Source organism: Sinohyriopsis cumingii, chromosome 5 (genome assembly GCF_028554795.1).
Source record: "Sinohyriopsis cumingii isolate HCF-2022 chromosome 5, ASM2855479v2, whole genome shotgun sequence".
Classification (NCBI taxonomy): domain Eukaryota; kingdom Metazoa; phylum Mollusca; class Bivalvia; order Unionida; family Unionidae; genus Sinohyriopsis; species Sinohyriopsis cumingii.
This window is the reverse complement of record NC_142965.1, coordinates 134,208,106-134,228,746: the sequence shown is the minus strand read 5'-3', so window position 1 is coordinate 134,228,746 and position 20,641 is coordinate 134,208,106. Positions and strand designations below refer to the sequence as shown.

The window sequence follows — 20,641 nt, the reverse complement described above, 5'->3', positions numbered from 1 at the left end:
AAAGTCTATATTTCAGCAATAATTATAACGTTAAAATAGGAATTTAAAGAAAGTTTAATTTTAGCTGACTTGACTCTAAGTCCAAGTAAGCTTGTGGTATGGCCCTATATTTGTTATCCATGTCTCAAGATTTGCTTGTTACCACTCTATAGGCCATGTTTCTATATCATATTTTGGTCACTCATGGAATGTTGGATATATAATCATATTTTGGTCAAATGTGGAATGTAGGTTATATTATGGATGATTTCAAATTTCAGGTGAGCATACATCTCATTGACAGAACTTCTTATGGTCAAATTTTTATTAAACATGGAGTATGTTGTTATGTCTATAAGTCTTGGAGTATGTTGTTATGTCTATAAGACTTGGAGTATATTGTTATGTCTATAAGACTTGGAGTACATCCTTATGTCTATAAGACTTGGAGTACATCCTTATGTCTATAAGACTTGGAGTTTATTGTTATGTCTATAAGACCTGGAGTATATTGTTATGTCTATAAGACTTGGAGTTTATTGTTATGTCTATAAGACCTGGAGTATATTGTTATGTCTATAAGACTTGGATTATAATGTTATGTCTATAAGACCTGGAGTATACTGTTATGTCTATAAGACTTGGAGTATATTGTTATGTCTACAAGACTTGGAGTATGTTGTTATGTCTATAAGACTTGGAGTATATTCTTATGTCTATAAGACTTGGAGTATGTTGTTATGTCTATAAGACTTGGAGTATATTGTCATGTCTATAAGGCTTGGAGTATATTGTTATGTCTATAAGACTTGGAGTATGTTGTTATGTCTATAAGACTTGGAGTATATTGTTATGTCTATAAGACTTGGAGTATGTTGTTATGTATATAAGACCTGGAGTATATTGTTATGTCTATAAAACAATGTAGAGTATATTGTTATGTCTATAAGACTTGTAGTATACTGTTATGTCTATAAGACTTGGAGTATATTGTCATGTCTATAAGACTTGTAGTATATTGTTATGTCTATAAGACTTAGAGTATATTGTTATGTCTATAAGATGGAGTATATTGTTCTGTCTATAAGACCTCAGAAGATTTTGATAATGTGCAAGTTCCATGCATATTAATGAGGTGATGTTGCACCTAATTGGCTGAGCTTTTTACCACTCAGAAGACCACATTTCTGATCTGATTTTTATCAAGCTTGGATTATATGCTTATATTATCGAGATCCTGAAAACTGTTATAACTGGTGAGATCCACACATAGTATTGAGGTGATCGTGCATCTTATTCACTGAGCTTTTCATCTCCTCTGATCAAATTTTGAAAAACTTGGAATATATGCTATATCATTATGGTTTTAGATGAGTTTGAATTCATATTAATGAGACAATCTTGCATCTAATTTGCTGACCACTCTACAGGCAATGTTTTTTAATCCTATTTTGATCAAACTTTGAATACAGGCTTGTTTCTAAAAGATCTCAAAAGTTTAAAACAATGAGCAGGATCCATATATATTAATGAGATCTTGAATCTGATTCGCTGAGCTTGTTTCTACTCAGGAAGGCATATTGCTGCTATACTTTTGATCCAACCTGGAAGTGGCTGGACCCTGTACAAATTTTATTATGATGGAGATTTAAGCATATTAATGAGGCATTCTTGCATCTGATTGGCTGAGGTTGTGATTACTCTAGTAACTTTATTTCTGCTCTGATTGTTGTCAAACTTGACACGTTGGCTTCTATGATTAAAGTTTTAAATGAATATTATTGTGAGATCTCTGCTTATATCAGATAATCTTACATCTGATTGTCTGAGTTTCTTATTGCTGAAGAAACCATATTTCTGTCCTTGATGTTGAGAAAACTTTGTAAAAGACTTGGATCATCAAGATCTCAGATGAGTATGAGCAAGACCCACACTACTAATGACTTTCTCATGCGTCTAATTGGCTAAACTTGCCCATACTCCCACAACCTATGCTTTGATCAAGCTTATTGAATAGTCTTGTATCTTCAAAATGTTGGATAGATTTGATTCCAAGCAAGATCATGCATATTTATGAGGTAATCATTTGATCTGACTGGATGAGCTTGTTACCAGTTTGAAGACTAAATTTTGATCAAATTCTTCTCCAGCTGGACAAATAAGCTTAAATCATCATGGACTTAGCTTCTGCAGTAAATGAACTCTGCATATATGGATGCGGTGATTTGCATTTGATTGGTTGAGTTACCTTTCTTGAGAGTATATTACTCGTTTCATTTGGTAGAGTTACCTTTCTTGAGAGTATATTTCCCTTTGATTTCGATAAAAGTAACATGGTTCACAGCATCAGTATCTATGTTAAGTTGTTGAGTGAGGTTTATGCATATTAATTTTGCCTTTAATTTTAAAAGACATAGAGGTAGTTTATATAGGGTTGTATTCTTATAATACTTAAGTGCATTGTGTATAAATCTGACCAATTTTATCTTCATAATAGACAATGTGCCTGTATTTGAAATAGTGCCAGAGTCTGCTGAGTGAAATAGTCAGCTGCTTAGTTCTGTAAGCATTGGAATGATATCAACCCCACCTGGATCTCTTGTTTGGTATTTGTTCAATAACATTATGAAAATCCAGTCTTAAAAAGCAGAAGGGAATTCAAGAATCTAAAATGTGATGTGAATTCACTTTTATTTGTGATATTGCCATTTTATTAATTGTTATATGTTTGCTTCAAACCCCAGATTTATAGACCCAACAAAGAATGATTCACTGATCATTTATGATAATGCCTCCCCCTTTATCAATCAATGAATTAAGTACCAATGAAAATTAAAACCAGTGTTGTCTCTTGATTGAGCTTTTAAGTGGATATTTTATGTACCTCTGTTCCAATATAATGATCAAGATATGTTGAAGGGGATACTGGCATTTTGGGGTGGGAGAAAATCCCTTGGGCTTGCTTGAGATGTAACACTGCAAACCCATAGAAATAATTAAATATATAGTGCCATTTATCTTGAAATAAACTATTTAGGTTGTTCAGTCATATGGACTTGCATCATGTGCCAGAAAATTTAAATCCCCAATTGATTATTTAGACAACAAATTTTCAACACCAAATGATTTCCCAATTGGTCTAGGTAATTGAAGTTTTACTGTATTTGTACTTTAATTGTTTATTTTCCTATTTGATGAAAAATAAACTTGTATCTTCACAGCCTGTCATGGCCCTATTTAGACCACATCCAGGTGCTCCAAAGAGAAAGATTTTCAACTATGCACATTGGGGAGTGGGAACAAGTTCTCACATATTGTCCAGTAAGTATTACTAATAATTCCATTATGGAGATATATATATATATATATATATATATATATATATATATATATATATATATATATATATATATATAATATGATGTCACTGTAGTCCCATGAAAGCCTATGGGTTCTGGCTAAGATCTTACAGTGCTTCATATATATTTGTGTCCATACACAAAACTTACATTTTGCTCTGTATCTCTTCCCAAACACTTCATTCAATCAATTTGATCTATACAATCTTATTGAAAAGTTACCAATACATTTTGATTTACATGGTGACATTAAAAGCCACCATACACTTTGGGGCTGCAAAGATTTTTGTGAGAAATGAAAGAAATTAGAAAACATTGTTTCCACTTTTTTAATACAAGTTGTATACCTAAATACACCCTGCCAGAGGTTCCTACTCCTTGATGTGATCATCTGCAATCCAGCTTATTTAGCTGACTTTTCAGGGGAATTTGGTGGTGACATCTTTAGTAGTGATCTCTTTCCATTGTATCTTATATGCACCTGAAACCTCAAATGGTTAGACCAGAGATGGAAACTGAAAAAGCTCAAAGATTTGGTGAGATTGAAATTGAAAAACCTCAAGGATTAGGCCAGAGAAAGAAATTTAAAACCTCAAGGGTTATGCCACAGATGGATATTGAAAAACCTTAAATGGTTAGCCTAGAGATGGAAATTTAAAAACCTCAATGGTTAGGACACAGATGAAATTGAAATGCCTCAAAAGTGAGGCCACAAATGGAAATTGTAAAACTTTAAAGGTTAGGCCAGAGATGGAAACTGAAAATGGCAGATTGGGAAACATTCCAGTCCCTCTGTGAATCAAATCTTACAACTGATGTTTCAAAAATGTAGCAGATCTGATAGTGTTATTTACTATCACACTCCAAGATGATGTTCAGGAAAAATTTAGGCAATACTTTGATGTGTCAGCATACTGCAATTTGATGGTGGTTGCAAAAAGTTCAGAATCTATAACTTGAATGAGATATATTAGAAGCCACCTGCCATAACCCATTATAGGACTTGAGAAAGGTGGCCCAAGTGTTTAGAAGACAATTTTGCCCATGCATGAATTAAGTGAAATTCATAAAGTGTTTCAGTTCTTGGAGAGCATTTTCAGTGTTAGTGGGAAGAATGTATTATATTTACTCCACAAAATACTCATGAATGTGTTTTTATTTCAGTCATCAACATTTTCATTGGAGTGAGTTTAGGCCCCTCTGATATGTCCAAGAAAGTGGAGTATGTGCTATGGGCATATGTTGCATGGTGGATTGCCGTGATGATATTCTTGGAAGTACATGACTATATACAGAACAGAAAAGGTCAGTAAATAAATACTGTATGCACTCACTTATAAGTCATATCCAATTAGAAACTGCATAATGTGCCAGCAGATCTGGGTGGATGCAGTTTGTTACGATGAATCAGTAAACCAAACAAAATAGACCCTGACATGCCAGTGCATTATGTGTCTTGTTCATAGTTGGACCTGACTTATAAGTATGTATGGTACATATTTTGATCACTGGCTTTACCAACTTCTATACTATCTTAATTACATTTTTAAGAATTATCCTGTAAAACGTTTTACAAAGTATTTTTAGTAAAAACAGCCATAGTTTTTCACATGTAAAAGCTTCATTTTCTTAGCAGTGGGCATAATTTTATGTTTAGCTCACCTGGTCTAAGTTATGATAGGGTACTTCATTCATTGTGCATCATTCATAGTCAGTGCTTCAGTGGCCTAGTGGAACAGTAGAGCATCTGCCTCTGATGCGGGAGGTAATGGGTTTCGATCCCTAGCCGAGTCATACTAAAGACTTACAAAAATGGTACTTACATCTGCCTCGCTTGGCGCTCAGCATTATGAGGTTAGTGTTAGGACTGGTCAGCCTGGTGCCAGGATAATGTGACTGGGTGGGACATCATGCTACATGACTGCGGTGCTAGACATCACTATAAACTGTCACACTGCAGACATCGTAACAATATGACTGAAAAATTGGTAAAGCTATGTTAAAAATCCAAATCACACACACACACTCATTCATAGTCTGTCAGTCTTTCTTCACAAATCGCTGATCAAACCTAATAGAAATGTTTCTTAATACATGGTCTCTGGAAAACTGGGCTGCACATTGGGGAATGCCATTCAGTGTAAAGATGTGCTACCCAATGAGTCTTAAAAATAAATCAACCTCAACTATTACACCTTAATTAACACTATACTTCAGGAAGTCACTGAAATTTCTTGGCAGCTATCTTGGGATCAAAAGTGGAAATCAAGCATTCTGAAAATCACTAAAAGAACAAAGCCAACTCAGCTATGGAAGTCCATAATGCAGGAATGTCCACTACTGTCCAGATAAATGCATACATTCAGCATTTATTTTGCATGGGAGTTCCTTACTGGAAAATAATAGAACCGAAGCTTAAGGTTCATCACCAATCAACAAGATTCATGACCACTAGTACTGATATTTGATCACATGACCAGTACATCACATGGCTACTATAGATCACATGACCAGTACATCACATGGCTACTATAGATCACATGACCAGTACATCAGCATTATTCTGCAAAGGCTTCACCTTCTATTTCTGTGACAGGACTGGAAAATTGACAGACTGGTTTTATTCTGCAGAATAATCAAGGGGTTAAAATAAATCTTTTTGGGAGTCCCTATTAAATGTACACAGCAAATTAAGATCAGAAATTAGTCACATTGCTACACCAAAGCAAGATATTATGACTGGGTAGAAGAAAGACTGGTTTTCTAACAAATACTAATGAACACTTTAATGTAGAATAGTGTAAAATGGAACAGCTGAAAAATTCATTCTTGATGGAAACAGCATTGGAATGGAATCACCCAGATAATTTTGTAAAGCATGCAAAGACAGCAGAGGGTCTCAGAGAAGTCCTTCGAAGGTTATAATAGCTATGTAGCCTCTCTCTCTTCCTCCCTCTCTCTCTCTCTCTCTCTCTCTGGGTGTTCTTATGCTGAAAAGGCCTGCACTATACCAGATGCAGATACAAATTACAGATCAGAGACCTTATCAGAGTATTTGGGGTTTCAAATTTGATAGCTGAAGTAGAGAAGGGGGAGTTGGGCTGAAGGAGTTTTATTATTCATTTATTTTTGTGGTTTTGCAAGCAGTTTTATTTCTTTAAAATGACATGTTTCTTTACTGGATAAAGATTAATTACCAATGGAAAAATTTGTGAAAAATCATTCAAACTCAAACTGATTTGTCTCATGTGTTTATGGCCATACACAGCTCACATCAGGCTGGTGTGACTTGACTGATTGTGGTTTTTGGATGCAGAAGACTTCTAAAATTCATGTTACATTACCATATTAACATATAGCACTCACCCAACTGCAAATTGCTTGGGCTAGGAATTGCAGTCATAATGCATGCTCACTGTTAGATCAGGTCTATCAGGTCTAATTTCAACCTGCAGTTATTAGGAAAAACAAACAACAAAAGACAGATATAGCCGGTACTCTATATATTGCATGCAAGTCAAATCAAACTGAAAACTGCATGGACCCAGATCTGCTGTCTCATGATGCACTGGCACACCTGGGTTTATTTAGTTTTACTTGGACTAATAGAACAAAATAGACTCGGATCAGTTATCAGAGTATGCTGAGTATCTGGAAATACCTTGTTTACAGTCTAGTGATGGGTATATAATGCGAGTATGCTGAGTATCTGGAAATACCTTGTTTACAGTCTAGTGATGGGTATATAATGTGAGTGTGCTGAGTATCTGGAAATACCTTGTTTACAGTCTAGTGATGGGTATATAATGCGAGTGTGCTGAGTATCTGGAAATACCTTGTTTACAGTCTAGTGATGGGTATATAATGCGAGTATGCTGAGTATCTGGAAATACCTTGTTTACAGTCTAGTGATGGGTATATAATGCGAGTATGCTGAGTATCTGGAAATACCTTGTTTACAGTCTAGTGATGGGTATATAATGTGAGTATGCTGAGTATCTGGAAATACCTTGTTTACAGTCTAGTGATGGGTATATAATGCGAGTATGCTGAGTATCTGGAAATACCTTGTTTACAGTCTAGTGATGGGTATATAATGCAAGTATGCTGAGTATCTGGAAATACCTTGTTTACAGTCTAGTGATGGGTATATAATGCGAGTATGCTGAGTATCTGGAAATACCTTGTTTACAGTCTAGTGATGGGTATATAATGTGAGTACACTGAGTATCTGGAAATACCTTGTTTACAGTCGAGTGATGGCTATATATTAATGTAACTTGATAATGCACTGACTGACATATTTGTACAAATTTATTAGAAAAGCTGAGTTTAATGAAGTGAAAATTAGCAATAATGTTTTTATATTTGTTTACTTAGAAAGTTTCCAGACTTTTTTTCTTCTCTTTTCCAGCAGGAAAGGGGGATGCTTTTAAGTTAGATAACCTTGCTGAAACAAAGCCAAGTGTTGAAAAGCCATTGGTAAGTGAGGGAGAGTGAGAGAGAGTAATTATCAGATTTATTTATACATTCATCTGCAAATTGTGTTCACTGTAACAAAGATTTTAAAAGAAAATTTGAAGGTTTATATTTATACAAAAGCTTTGATTTTTATTGAAAAAATTAAAAATTATATTCATAACCTAAATTGAAATCTATATTCAAAAAGGTAGAAGATTAAATTTTGTAAATGAGGGTATTATTTTAGCCAAGATAGAAGTATACAGATTAATCTAGTAAATTTCATCCATTCACTAAATCATGGAGGAATTAAGTATGGTAAACCCCCAACTTATGCAACAGTTGCCAAGAGTAGTAGAATGACTCAAAATTGCATGACTCAAAATATTGGTTTCACTGCCTTTAATTTTCATTGCGAAATACATAATTCAGTTAACTTTAATATCTTTCATTTTAGGCATTTACAAATCCTAATTCAGTTAACTTTAATATCGCTCATTTTAGGCATTACAAATCCTAATTCAGTTAACTTTAATATCACTCATTTTAGGCATTACAAATCCTAATTCAGTTAACTTTAATATCACTCATTTTAGGCATTTACAAATCCCAATTCAGTTAACTTCAATACCATTTTAGGCATTTACAAATCCTAATTCAGTTAACTTCAATACCATTTTAGGCATTTACAAATCCTAATTCAGTTAACTTCAATACCATTTTAGGCATTTACAAATCCTAATTCAGTTAACTTCAATACCATTTTAGGCATTTATGAATCTTAATGTGTTTTGATTTAGATAAATAGTTTCAGAACGTTTTAGTCTTTACTTAAAAAAATTAAATCAATAAAGAATCATATGAAATTGCATTAACACAAAATTTGTTCATTCTGAAAGTCAACCCTCACTGCTGTCAAAACTCTTGTCCAACTCAATGCATTTGTCTATTACTGTTGAAAGATGTGATTCTATAACCTCCATGTGATTTAGTAACCTCCTTGTGATTCAGTAACATCCATGTGATTCAGCCTTGCTAAGTATACCCGCCTTGATAAATATACCAGCCTTGATATATATACCAGCCTTGATAAATATACCAGCCTTGTTAAGTATACCAGCCTTATTAAGTATACCAGCCTTAATAAGTATACCAGCCTTGATAAGTATACCAGCCTTGATAAATATACCAGTCTTGATAAATATACAAGCCTTGATAAATATACAAGCCTTGATAAATATACCAGCCTTGATAAATATACCAGCCTTGATAAATATACCAGCCTTGATAAGTATACCAGCCTTGATAAATATACCAGTCTTGATAAATATACAAGCCTTGATAAATATACCAGCCTTGATAAGTATACCAGCCTTGATAAATATACCAACCTTGATAAGTATACAAGCCTTGATAAATGTACCAGCCTTGTTAAGTATACCAGCCTTGATAAATTTATCAACCTTGATAAATATAACAGCCTTGATAAGTATACAAGCCTTTGATAAATGTACCAGCCTTGATAAGTATACCAGCCTTGATAAATATACCAACCTTGATAAATATACCAACCTTGATAAATCCATTGCAAATTGTTGTTGGCATAATTTTACTTCAAGCAGTTACAACTAATTTGGACATCTCTGTCTATGTTTTTTATGTGACTCTTAGTGCATGTGGTTAGTTCATGTGAGATTATGTTAGGCTTTGTGTGGGTTATACTCAATATTTTTTACATAATTACTGAATGTATGCGGGGTGAATTGTGGACACGTGTGAAAATATGGTAATTCTAATACATGTACCAATAATGCTAAAATTAGTTTTTGTATGTGCCTAAACTTTGCCCAATATTCAGAAAAGTGTAGTTTTCTATGCCAAACATTATTTGACATACAGTACTGTAACATTTTTATGGACTGTGTATGAAATATTATTAGTAGTGCATATAATATTAGTAAAGTGTATGAAATATTAGTCATTACAGAGTACATAATGTTAAGCAGTACAGTGTATGAAATATTAGTTATTACAGTGAGTGAAATATAAAATATTAGTAGGTACAGAGTTTGAAATATTAGTACAGTGTATAAAATATTAGTGCAATGTATAAGCTATTGGTCAGCAAAGTGTATAAAATATTAGTCATTACAGTAATCTGAAATGCAAAACAGCCATAGGAATTGTTTTACCATTACCAATACTTTGCTACTATCATGCAACCATTATCAGTTTTAATAAGATCAGATGCAACATGAACTCTACATGAACCTAACTGACCTTCTTGCTGAGAGTGGCATCTGTCAGTCAACAACTGCATATTTGTATAACATGTACTGAATTGAACCATTGGCTAAGAGTGGCATCTGTCAGTCAGCTATCAGATACTTGTATAACATGTACTGAATTGACCTATTGGCTGAGAGTGGCATCTGTCAGTCAACAACTGCATATTTGTATAACATGTACTGAATTGAACCATTGGCTAAGAGTGGCATCTGTCAGTCAGCTATCAGATACTTGTATAACATGTACTGAATTGACCTATTGGCTGAGAGTGGCATCTGTCAGTCAACAGTTGCATATTTGTATAACATGTACTGAATTGACCCATTGTCTAAGAGTGGCATCTGTCAGTCAGCTATCAGATATTTGTATAACATGTACTGAATTGACCTATTGGCTGAGAGTGGCATCTGTCAGTCAACAGTTGCATATTTGTATAACATGTACTGAATTGAACCATTGGCTAAGAGTGGCATCTGTCAGTCAGCTATCAGATACTTGTATAACATGTATTGAATTGACCTATTGGCTGAGAGTGGCATCTGATCCATCAGCTATCACATTGTATAACATGCACCTAATTGACTCAATGGCTGAGAGTGGCATCTGTCAGTCAGCTATAGCATAGTTGTATGACATACACTAAACTGTCCTATTGGCTGAGAATGGCATTAAATATGGGTCTGTGTTATTTGCCGTTGAGTTTGTGATACACATGATAAAACATGGAACATGCCCTACAAGGTGGAAATGTTGTACGACAGCTACATTGATTTGTCATCACCATTATTCATTGTAAAATTTAAATGACAAAATTATGTTTTGGATTAAAAGGGTCCTTGATACATTATCTGCATTATCACAAAATAAAATGAGTACAAAAACTGAAAACTTAGGTGTATGTCTGAATTTGTTGTTTGTTTATTTCAGAATGCCCATAAATGGAAGCCGTGGATATTAGCTGTCCATATTGTAATAATTGTTATACTCACCATCATCCTGCTTGTTTTGGGAAATTTGAAGAAAAATGATGTTGACTGAATGCAATTACAGATTATATTTCCCAAAATGAACCCTTCCTCAATTTTTAAAACTTTTCATCAAAGTTTTAAAAAACAAAACTTTATTTAACAATAAGACCAGCCCCTGTTTTTCAACACATTTACAGAGCATGCGCCCCCAGAGGAGTACCATCTGTACATGGAAAATATGACCTTCATGGATTAAACATCTGGTATTCATTTATAAATGGGAAAGTGTTGATGATCTTCATGGATTAAACATCCTGTATTCATTTGTACATGGGAAAGTGACCTTCATGGATAAAATATGTATTAATTTGTTGTTTTAATTATCAATGTTTACTCTCACAAAGACTCTTAATACATTTGGTTGAGTTTAAAGACTTTCTTTTTAACTGGCACTTCTCTTGTTATCATTGTTCTTCAATCAGCACGTCTAATTTCTTTGATCTGCATCATTCAAACTGAATGAATATTATCCAGTTTTTGCTTCTGAAGGAAAATGATTTAGAAGGATATTATTAATGTCAGTATCAACATTGGAGTTTATGAACATATTGCTAAGAGTATATAATTCCATTCTGTGAGTATAGAATACCAGTCTGTAAAAATATTATACCAGTCTATGAGTATCTAATACCAGTCTGTAAGAAAATGATACCAGTCTGTGAAATAGTTTGACACTATAGTAGCAATAAGGCCATTACCATTTCATTGTTGTCATAGTTACATGAAATTAATAAAAAGTGCTGGAAGTTTATGCAGATCTTGGAATTCGAGGTCAAATGATTTTAAAATTTGTCCAAAATATTATTAATAAAGACATTATCCCAATCATTCAATGTTAATGTAGAGGCAAAATTGTTCTTGACTATATTGGACAAGAGGAAGATCTACCAAGATGTACTAGCAGGCTGTAAATAGTTAAGTTGGTACTGGAATTTCTTTTGCCCTGAAAATAATGATACATGTATGAGAAATTATTAATTAGTATTTTCAATCATAATCTATGTACAAGAAATGGACTACACTAAGTAATTTTCAATTTCAAATATGGCTCTTAATTTTAGTCATTATCCATTATTAATTAGTATTTTCATTCATAATCTCCCTTTTTTTATATAAAAAAATTTTAAGCTAATTAAAGTTTTTATAATTTCCAGTTGAACTTGTAATGAATACATTATAACAGTTATAACTTTAAAAGTTTTTATGACATTTATAATGAACTCAGACTGAAAAAGTTTATAATGTTTATAATAAATTCAGATTGAACTAATGATTCAGACTGAATGAGTTTATAACATTTATAAAGAACTTGGATTTTAAAAAATTATAGCAGTCATCATGAATGGACTGCATGAAATTTTAACAATATTATGAACTTGGATTTAACCAATTTATAATAATTTCAAGAATTTATAATATTTATCATGAATTCAGCTTGAATTAATGTATAATAAACATTTATAATGAACTCATACTGAATGAATTTATAACGTTTATAATGAACTCAGACTGAATGAATTTATAATGTTTATAATGAACTAATACTGAATGAATTTAAAACATTTATAATGAACTCAGAGTGAATGAATTTATAACATTTATAATGAACTCAGAGTGAATGAATTTAAAACATTTATAATGAACTCAGAGTGAATGAATTTATAACATTTATAATGAATTTGAATTAAAAGAATGCATAACAGTTATCATGAACTTGGATTGAATAAATTTTTAACAATATTATGAACATGGATTGAAAAGATTTATAACAATTTCAACAATTTATAATATTTATCATGAATTCAGATTGAATGAATTTATAACATTTATAATGAACTCATACTGAATGAATTTATAACGTTTATAATGAACTCATACTGAATGAATTTATAATGTTAATAATGAACTCAGATTGAATAAATTTATAACAGTTATAATGATCTCAGATTGAATGAATTTATAACAATTATAATGAACTCAGACTGAATGAATTCATAATATTTATAATAAACTCAGAATTAAATGAATTTATAACATTTATAATGAATTCAGACTGAACACATGTGTAACAATATAATAAATTCGAATTTAACATACTTTTTTAGCATTTGTAATGAACTCAGATTGATCTAATTTTCAGATTTAACATAAATTCATGAGTCCAGTCGAAACATTACTATAAACTTTTAACATTTTCCTCAATTTAACAAAATTCAGTTTCAACAAAGCTTGCTTGTTAATATATTATCATAATAGATGGGTTCAAGCATGTTTGCTACTTGTAAATTCTGCCTTTAGCATTTAACATTGCTAGTTCAGTAAATAACAAAAATTATCTTAACTTTATGGTTTGAAATGATGATTATAATTCTTAAAATATGAAAAATATTTAATGTTAATTTATATATCAAGATGGGACACTGCAACCTTTACATGTTTTGTCAGGATCATACTAGCACATTTACCTACCATTATCGGTGTTTAGCTTGTGCAGCCAAATGAGCTTATCATCATCACATTCTGCATCCATCATCAATGAAATCACTCATCAGCACTTGGCTTGTGAACCTTAGAATCTCTATTACTGATCTCATCAGCACTTGGCTTGTGAACCTTAGAATCTCTATTACTGATCCAACTTGGTATAGAAGTTTATGTCATCAAGATCTCAGATGAGTTCACTTACGAGTGACATCCACACATCAATGATGTGATCTTGCATGTGATTGGTTGAGTTTTTGAAAATTCTAGAGGTCATATTTCTGATCAGATTTGAATGAAATTTGGTTTGTAAGCTGATACGACAATGACCTTAGACAAATTTGATTATGAGTGACATTTGTTAATGAGGTGATCTTGCATCTGATTGGCTGAGTTTGTGAACAATGGAGGCCATGTTTCTGAACATATTTTGATTAGACCTGGTATATAAGCTTGCATCATCAAAATCTTGGATATATTTTATTATGAGTTTGACAGTAAACATACTAATGATGCAGTCCTGCATCTGACTGGCTGATTTTGTGACAACTCTGGAAGTCATATTTCTTCATTCATAAGCTCATATCAGGATTTCACATAATTGTAAGCAACATCCATGCATATCAATGGGGTGATATTGCATCTGATTGGCTGATCTGTGCAAATTAATGAGGTGATATTGCATCTGGTTGGCTGAGCTTATTACCACTCAAGAGGCTTTACTTATGATAAGATTTGTTATTAGAGCATTTGGTTGGATAGATTATTGAATATTGCACTTGTGGAATGTTAAGAGGTTAAATTCTTGTTTTTTTGGGGGGGTGAGGGTAAGTGGGGTAACTGCACTTTTAACACATTATTTGCCACATCATCCTGAGGAAATGGGAACTAAGTGTCTTTCTGAAGGACACACCAAGGTATCTGACCCAAACTGGCCTGGGTGGGTATTGGACCTGCTACATTTGGATTTCAAGTCTAATGCTCTACCAACTGAGATACTATGACTTCCTTTAAATTCTAGTAATTTTGTATCAAATTTGATTGCTTTAAGATTAAATTTGAGTAATTTCATTTGGAAACCATGTATATACATAGTAAAGATCATACAATTACTTGCCAACGTTTTTTTTAGAAAGCAAAATAATTGACCATTTATTAAGACACTTCAGAATTTCAGGTTTGGGGTTATTAAGATTTCTTTTCTTTGCAGAAAAAAAATTAAAAGCAAATACAAAAGCAATTTTAGATTACATTTCAGCAGAATAACAAAATAAACACATTATGGATTATAATTAATAATTTAAATGAAAATAAAACAAAATAGCAATATAACAAGTAGACTAACTTGGTGATAATTTGACAAAAGAATGATATTAAGACTAGTTTGCAAAATGCCATTGAATTGTTGTTCAGGAGGTTTTTACAAAGGATAAATTGTTTTACTGATAATACAGTGTTTTACTTGATAATACGGTGTTTTACTTGATAATACAGTGTTTTACTGGTGTTTGCCTTTTCTTTTCCAAGAGTAATCCAGACCAGTTAATTGTTTTTAGCTCAGAAACTGGCTTGGGTATAAGGGAATTTTGTCTGGCAATGCCAGTACCTCTTTGTTCTACAACATTAAAACTACACCAATTAACTGTTTTAAAATCGGAAATGGATTTAAAAGAATAATATATGGTGCATAATTGTGGCATTATATTAATCAGCTCCAAAAATTTATATTTTTATTGCCTATGCAAAATTTATGACACTTTTTCTGATTGGTGAATTCAAATACTTTATTAATAACACTGATGTAATCATTCAATGTGTACTTGCCCTTTATAGTAAACATGTACTTATGTAAGGAAACTTACATCAATGCAAACTACCGCTGCATTATTATTATTTTCAGAGCATTATTTCTGGGACAACATTATCGTATTTTAGAGACATTATTAACGTTTAGTGCCATTGTGCCTATGATTTGAAACCAAGAGACTTACTTCATTCAGTGCAAGTTAAAATCGTCAGACATTGATGCCCTGATGTAAACAAAATCACTAACTGTTACTGGTGAATCAGTCGCTATTTTTTTGTTGCTGTAATAAATCTCTCTCTCTCTCTCTCTAATATATCTACTGCTCGGTCTGTGTATAAAAACATGGTTTAAGAAATTACATCCTGATGGCCTAAAAATTTATCACTGAACTTCAACAACAAAAATGGAATATTTTCAGAACTTGTTGATCAATGTGTGCATTGTTGAGATTGGACTTAAACTGTTTTTGATCTAATTCGCTAAAATTAACTTTTATTCTATTATTTAGTTCAGTTGAGTTCAGACATGATGTTCATTTCAAATTTTGTTTCTTAAGATTTCTCTCATCAATGTTTGACCCAATTACGTAATATCAACAGTGACAGATATGAATATGTATAAGAATAGGAATCCCAGGGTGATTGAAATATGGCCAACTCAGACTAGAGTAGGAATCCTAATGTGGTTGGAATATGGCACACTCACTAAAAGATTGAAAATCTCAGAGTGGTTGGAATATGGCCCATTCACACTACAAGAGTAGGAATCACAGAGTGGTTAGGAAATGGCCCACTCACACTAAATGAGTAGGAATCCCAGGGTGGTTGGAATATGGCCCACTCACCAAAATAGTGAGAATCCCAGAGTGGTTGGAATACAGCCCACTCACACTAAAAGAGCAAGAATCCCAGAGTGGTTGAAATATGGCCTGCTCACACTAAATGAGTAGGAATTCCAGATGGTTTGGAATATGTCCCACTTGCACTAATGCCAGAGTGGTTGGAATATGGCCCACTCACACTAAAAGAGTAGGAATCCCAGAGTGGTTGGAATATGGCCCACTCACACTAAAAGAATAGGAATCCCAGAGTGGTTGGAATATGGCCAACTCACACTAAAAGAGTTGGAATCCCAGAGTGGTTGGAATATGGCCCACTAACAATAAAAGAGCAAGAATTCCAGAGTAGTTGGCATATGGCCCACTCACACTTAATGAGTAGGAATTCCAGATGGTTTGGAATATGGCCCACTTAAACTAAAAAAAGAAAAATATTTGAATAATCAGTGACGGATATGGTAAATTCATTTATCTTCATGACAACAATTTTTCTTTCTTTACAAAACATTATTTCTACAGTTAAATAGGTGACTATGCCATTTGTGTGGTCCTATAGTTTTTACAGGCATATTATTGTTTGCAGGGTGTTTCAAGGGATCTTGATAGTTAGGTCATTGTTTATTGGGTGTTCATTTGGTCATTACAAGATAGATCTTTGTTTACTGCATGTTCATTGGGTCATTTCAATATAGATCATTGTTTATTAGGTGTTCATTGGGTCATTGCAAGATAGATAATTGTTTATTGGGTGGTCTTTGGTCATTACAAGATAGATCATTATTTATTGGGTGTTCAGTGGGCCATTACAAGATAGATAATTGTTTATTGGGTGTTCATTGGGTCATTGCAAGATAGATAATTGTTTATTGGGTGTTCATTTGGTCATTACAAGATAGATCATTGTTTATTGGGTGTTCATTGGGTCATTGCAAGAGAGATCATTATTTATTGGGTGTTCATAGGGTCATTACAAGATAGATAATTGTTTATTGGGTGTTCATTGGGTCATTACAATATAGATCATTGTTTATTGGTGTTCATTTGGTCTTTACAGGATAGATAATTGTTTATTGGGTGTTCATTTGGCCATTGCAAGATAGACAATTGTTTATTGGGTTCCTTTGGCCATTACAATATAGATCATTGTTTATTGAGTGTTCCTTTGGGTCATTACAAGATAGATCATTGTTTTTTGCATGTTTCTTTGGTCATTACAAGATAGATCATTGTTTATTGAGTGTTCATTGGGTTATTACAAGACAGTTCATTGTTTATTGGGTGTTCATTTGGTCATTACAAGATCATTGTTTATTGGGTTTTCATTTGGTCATTACAAGATAGATCTTTGTTTATTGGGTGTTCCTTTGGTCATTACAAGATAGATCACTGTTTATTGGGTGTTCCTTTGGACAATACAAGATAGATCATTGGGTGTTCATTTGGTCATTACAAGATAGATTATTGTTCATTAGGTGTTTCTTTGGCCATTACAAGATAGATCATTGTTTATTGGGTGTTCGTTTGGTTATTACAAGATAGATCATTGTTTATTGGCATTCAATTGGTCATTACCAGCCATTTTTGTTAGGTGTTTCAATTGGTCTTTAGAGACAGATCATTGTTCATTGGGTGTTTTAATTGGTCTTTGCAGACAGATCAATGATTATTGGGTGTTTTAATTTTTGGTTTCATAGTGATCGTGAAATCCATGAAAATGTGTATACCCTACATATATAAGGAAACATAAATCCATATTTTTACATGCTGTTAATGACATAAATCCATATTTGTACATGATGTTAATGGCATAAATCCATATTTTTACATTATGTTAATGACATAAATGCATATTTGTACATGATGTTAAGTGTATAGTCCATAGTTTTACATGATGTTAATGACATATCCATATTTGTACATTATGTTAATGACATAAATCCATATTTGTACATGATGTTAATGACATAAATCCATATTTGTACATTATGTTAATGACATAAATCCATATTTTTACATGATGTTAATGGCATAAATCCATATTTTCACAAGCTGTTAATGACATAAATCCATATTTGTACAAGCTGTTAATGACACAAATCCATATTTTCACAAGCTGTTAATGACACAAATCCATATTTTCACAAGCTGTTAATGACACAAATCCATATTGGTATGTAATGTTAATGACATAAATCCATATAATCCATAATTGCATATAACTGAGTTGCAGTAATGGCGGCCAGTATAATTGGTGGAGGAAGAACCCTGGAAAACCACCAACCCACGAGAAGCTACTGGCAGGCTATCTCACGTACCCACGTTAGCTGAGCCTGAGACTTGAACTCACGCAGACAGAGCTGAGATGGCAGTGATCCGTAACAGTGAGCGCTTTAGACCACTCGGTCACTAGGGGCCCCTAAAGGCAGTTGGCATGGATGGGTATTAAACCCATTACTAATACTCTATACACTGAGCTATGGTGGCTGTGACTAAATGGTGAAAACATTGGACTCAACTACCAGTAATGTAACCCTACCCAACCCCAACCCTGGTTTTCTTCCATCAGATATTCTTGACTGACAGAAAATTATGAAACTATATATAAATCATTTTTTCCTCAAGAGTGCTATAACCATTAGAAAGTAAAAGCCATGAAACAATATAACTTTTACTTCACTAAATATTTGTAAGCCCAACACATCCATCAATTTGTGACAGCAATTTTTTATTAATTAATGATGGATAAAATGTAGAATGTTTCATCGGATACTTTTTTAGATAAATAATATTTTATTAACCTGAATAAATCTGCAAAACTCGTATGCCCACCAAAATGTTTGATTTATCTTTATCACCTTTTGATTGAACATGCCATTCAGAACACTCACCAGTACAGTCTTCAAAGTTATGATTAACCATGCCAAGTCAGAGTACAGTAATGAAACATTTGATTGAACATCCCATGCCAGAGTACAGTAATGAAACATTTGACTGAACATGCCAAGTCAGAGTACAGTAATGAAACATTTGACTGAACATGCCAAGTCAGAGTACAGTAATGAAACATTTGATTGAACATCCCAAGTCAGAGTACAGTAATGAAACATTTGACTGAACATGCCATTTTAGAACACTCGCCTGTACAGTCATGAAACTTTAAATTTGCAAGCATACTAGGTATCATTACACTGATATGCCATAAGTTGATCACTGTGACCTACATTTATCTTTCAAATAAATTGTAAGCATTAAAATGAGTAATAAAGAGTACTTAGGAGGATATGTTAAAACTGATGTTTTATGATAATGCAAATGGAAACATCGTAAATACATGTGCTTTATGTGAATTAGATATACACGTATGTATATTCTGCATACACTTTTTAATAAAATTGTTAAATCATTCGTTTTTCAATTCACATAGATAAGTTCTTGGTATATTATTTGCAAATTATATGAAATCATTGGTTTAGACATTGTTTCCCCATATTATGAGATATAACCTGTGATTTCATTCCACCTATACAGAAATGTATGAGTTCTTTAACACATTAACTGCTAGCGACGACTTAACAGGGCAGGAGGTAGTAGCCTACTGCCGAGCTCAGTAGCATCATTGTCATGCAGATACACTAAAGTGGGTGGTATTATATAAAATTAGACAGATGTAGCTCAACAATGATACCAAATAATCTGGAATATCTAGTTGCACTACAAAACCCAAAATTTGCATGTGGTCGGAATCCGATTTTGTGTCCGGATTTCAGACTTTTTGGTCTCAGATCTAAGGCAAACTGGTATGAACTGCAAACAGACAGATGAGCCTTTGCAAAAAGTAGGATAAGATGGGCATTTGGAATAAAGAGTGGTCTTGATACAAAAATAAAGGCTTAAAGACTCCGTTTAGCAGAAAAAAAAAAAAAATGAACTCCAACTTTTACCCTTTGTTCATGCGCGAGTCAAATAGCCAATGAAAAACGATGTTTCTAACACAACTAGGCAGTATGTTATTGAAAGATCACCGGGGATTCCTACATGGGCCAATTTTGGGTAGAAAACAGTCGGGTCCAAAATATGAGTTTTTTTATCTGTATTTTGTAGTACAACTAGATATTCCAGATTATTTGGTATCATTGTAGAGCTACATCTGTCTACCTTTCTATAATACCACCCACTTTAGTGTATCATGCATGACCATGACGCTACAGAGCTCGGCAGTAGGCTACTACCTCCTGCCCCGTTAAGTTGTCGCTAGGAGTTAATGTGTTTGGATTGTTCAATGGAAATAAAAAGTACTCATTAGACTATAATATTATCTTGGAACTGTTTTGAATTATTCAAAGGAGTTCTGGACAATGCCATTTTGAACAATGTCATGATTCTTGGAGGACCAGCACAT

At 33.1% G+C, this 20,641-nt stretch overlaps 1 protein-coding gene across 2 annotated transcripts in view; it reads left to right on the top strand.

Annotated features, from left to right (window-relative positions):
• LOC149800275 (ferric reductase 1-like) overlaps positions 1-19,647 on the top strand; it is a 65,445-nt gene extending 45,798 nt beyond the window's left edge. The window contains exons 13-17 of one of the 2 annotated variants that reach the window (XR_016421353.1): positions 3,201-3,300; positions 4,503-4,643; positions 7,753-7,820; positions 11,016-16,852; positions 17,465-19,647. Coding sequence is in view for 1 of the 2 variants with exons in the window: in XM_089959861.1 (XP_089815987.1) it covers positions 3,201-3,300; positions 4,503-4,643; positions 7,753-7,820; positions 11,016-11,126 (420 nt within the window). In the remaining variant the exon portion in view is untranslated. Of the gene's footprint in view, positions 1-3,200; positions 3,301-4,502; positions 4,644-7,752; positions 7,821-11,015 lie in introns of both variants that reach the window. The other variant, XM_089959861.1, reaches the window with a different exon arrangement.
• Positions 19,648-20,641: the final 994 nt, after the last annotated feature.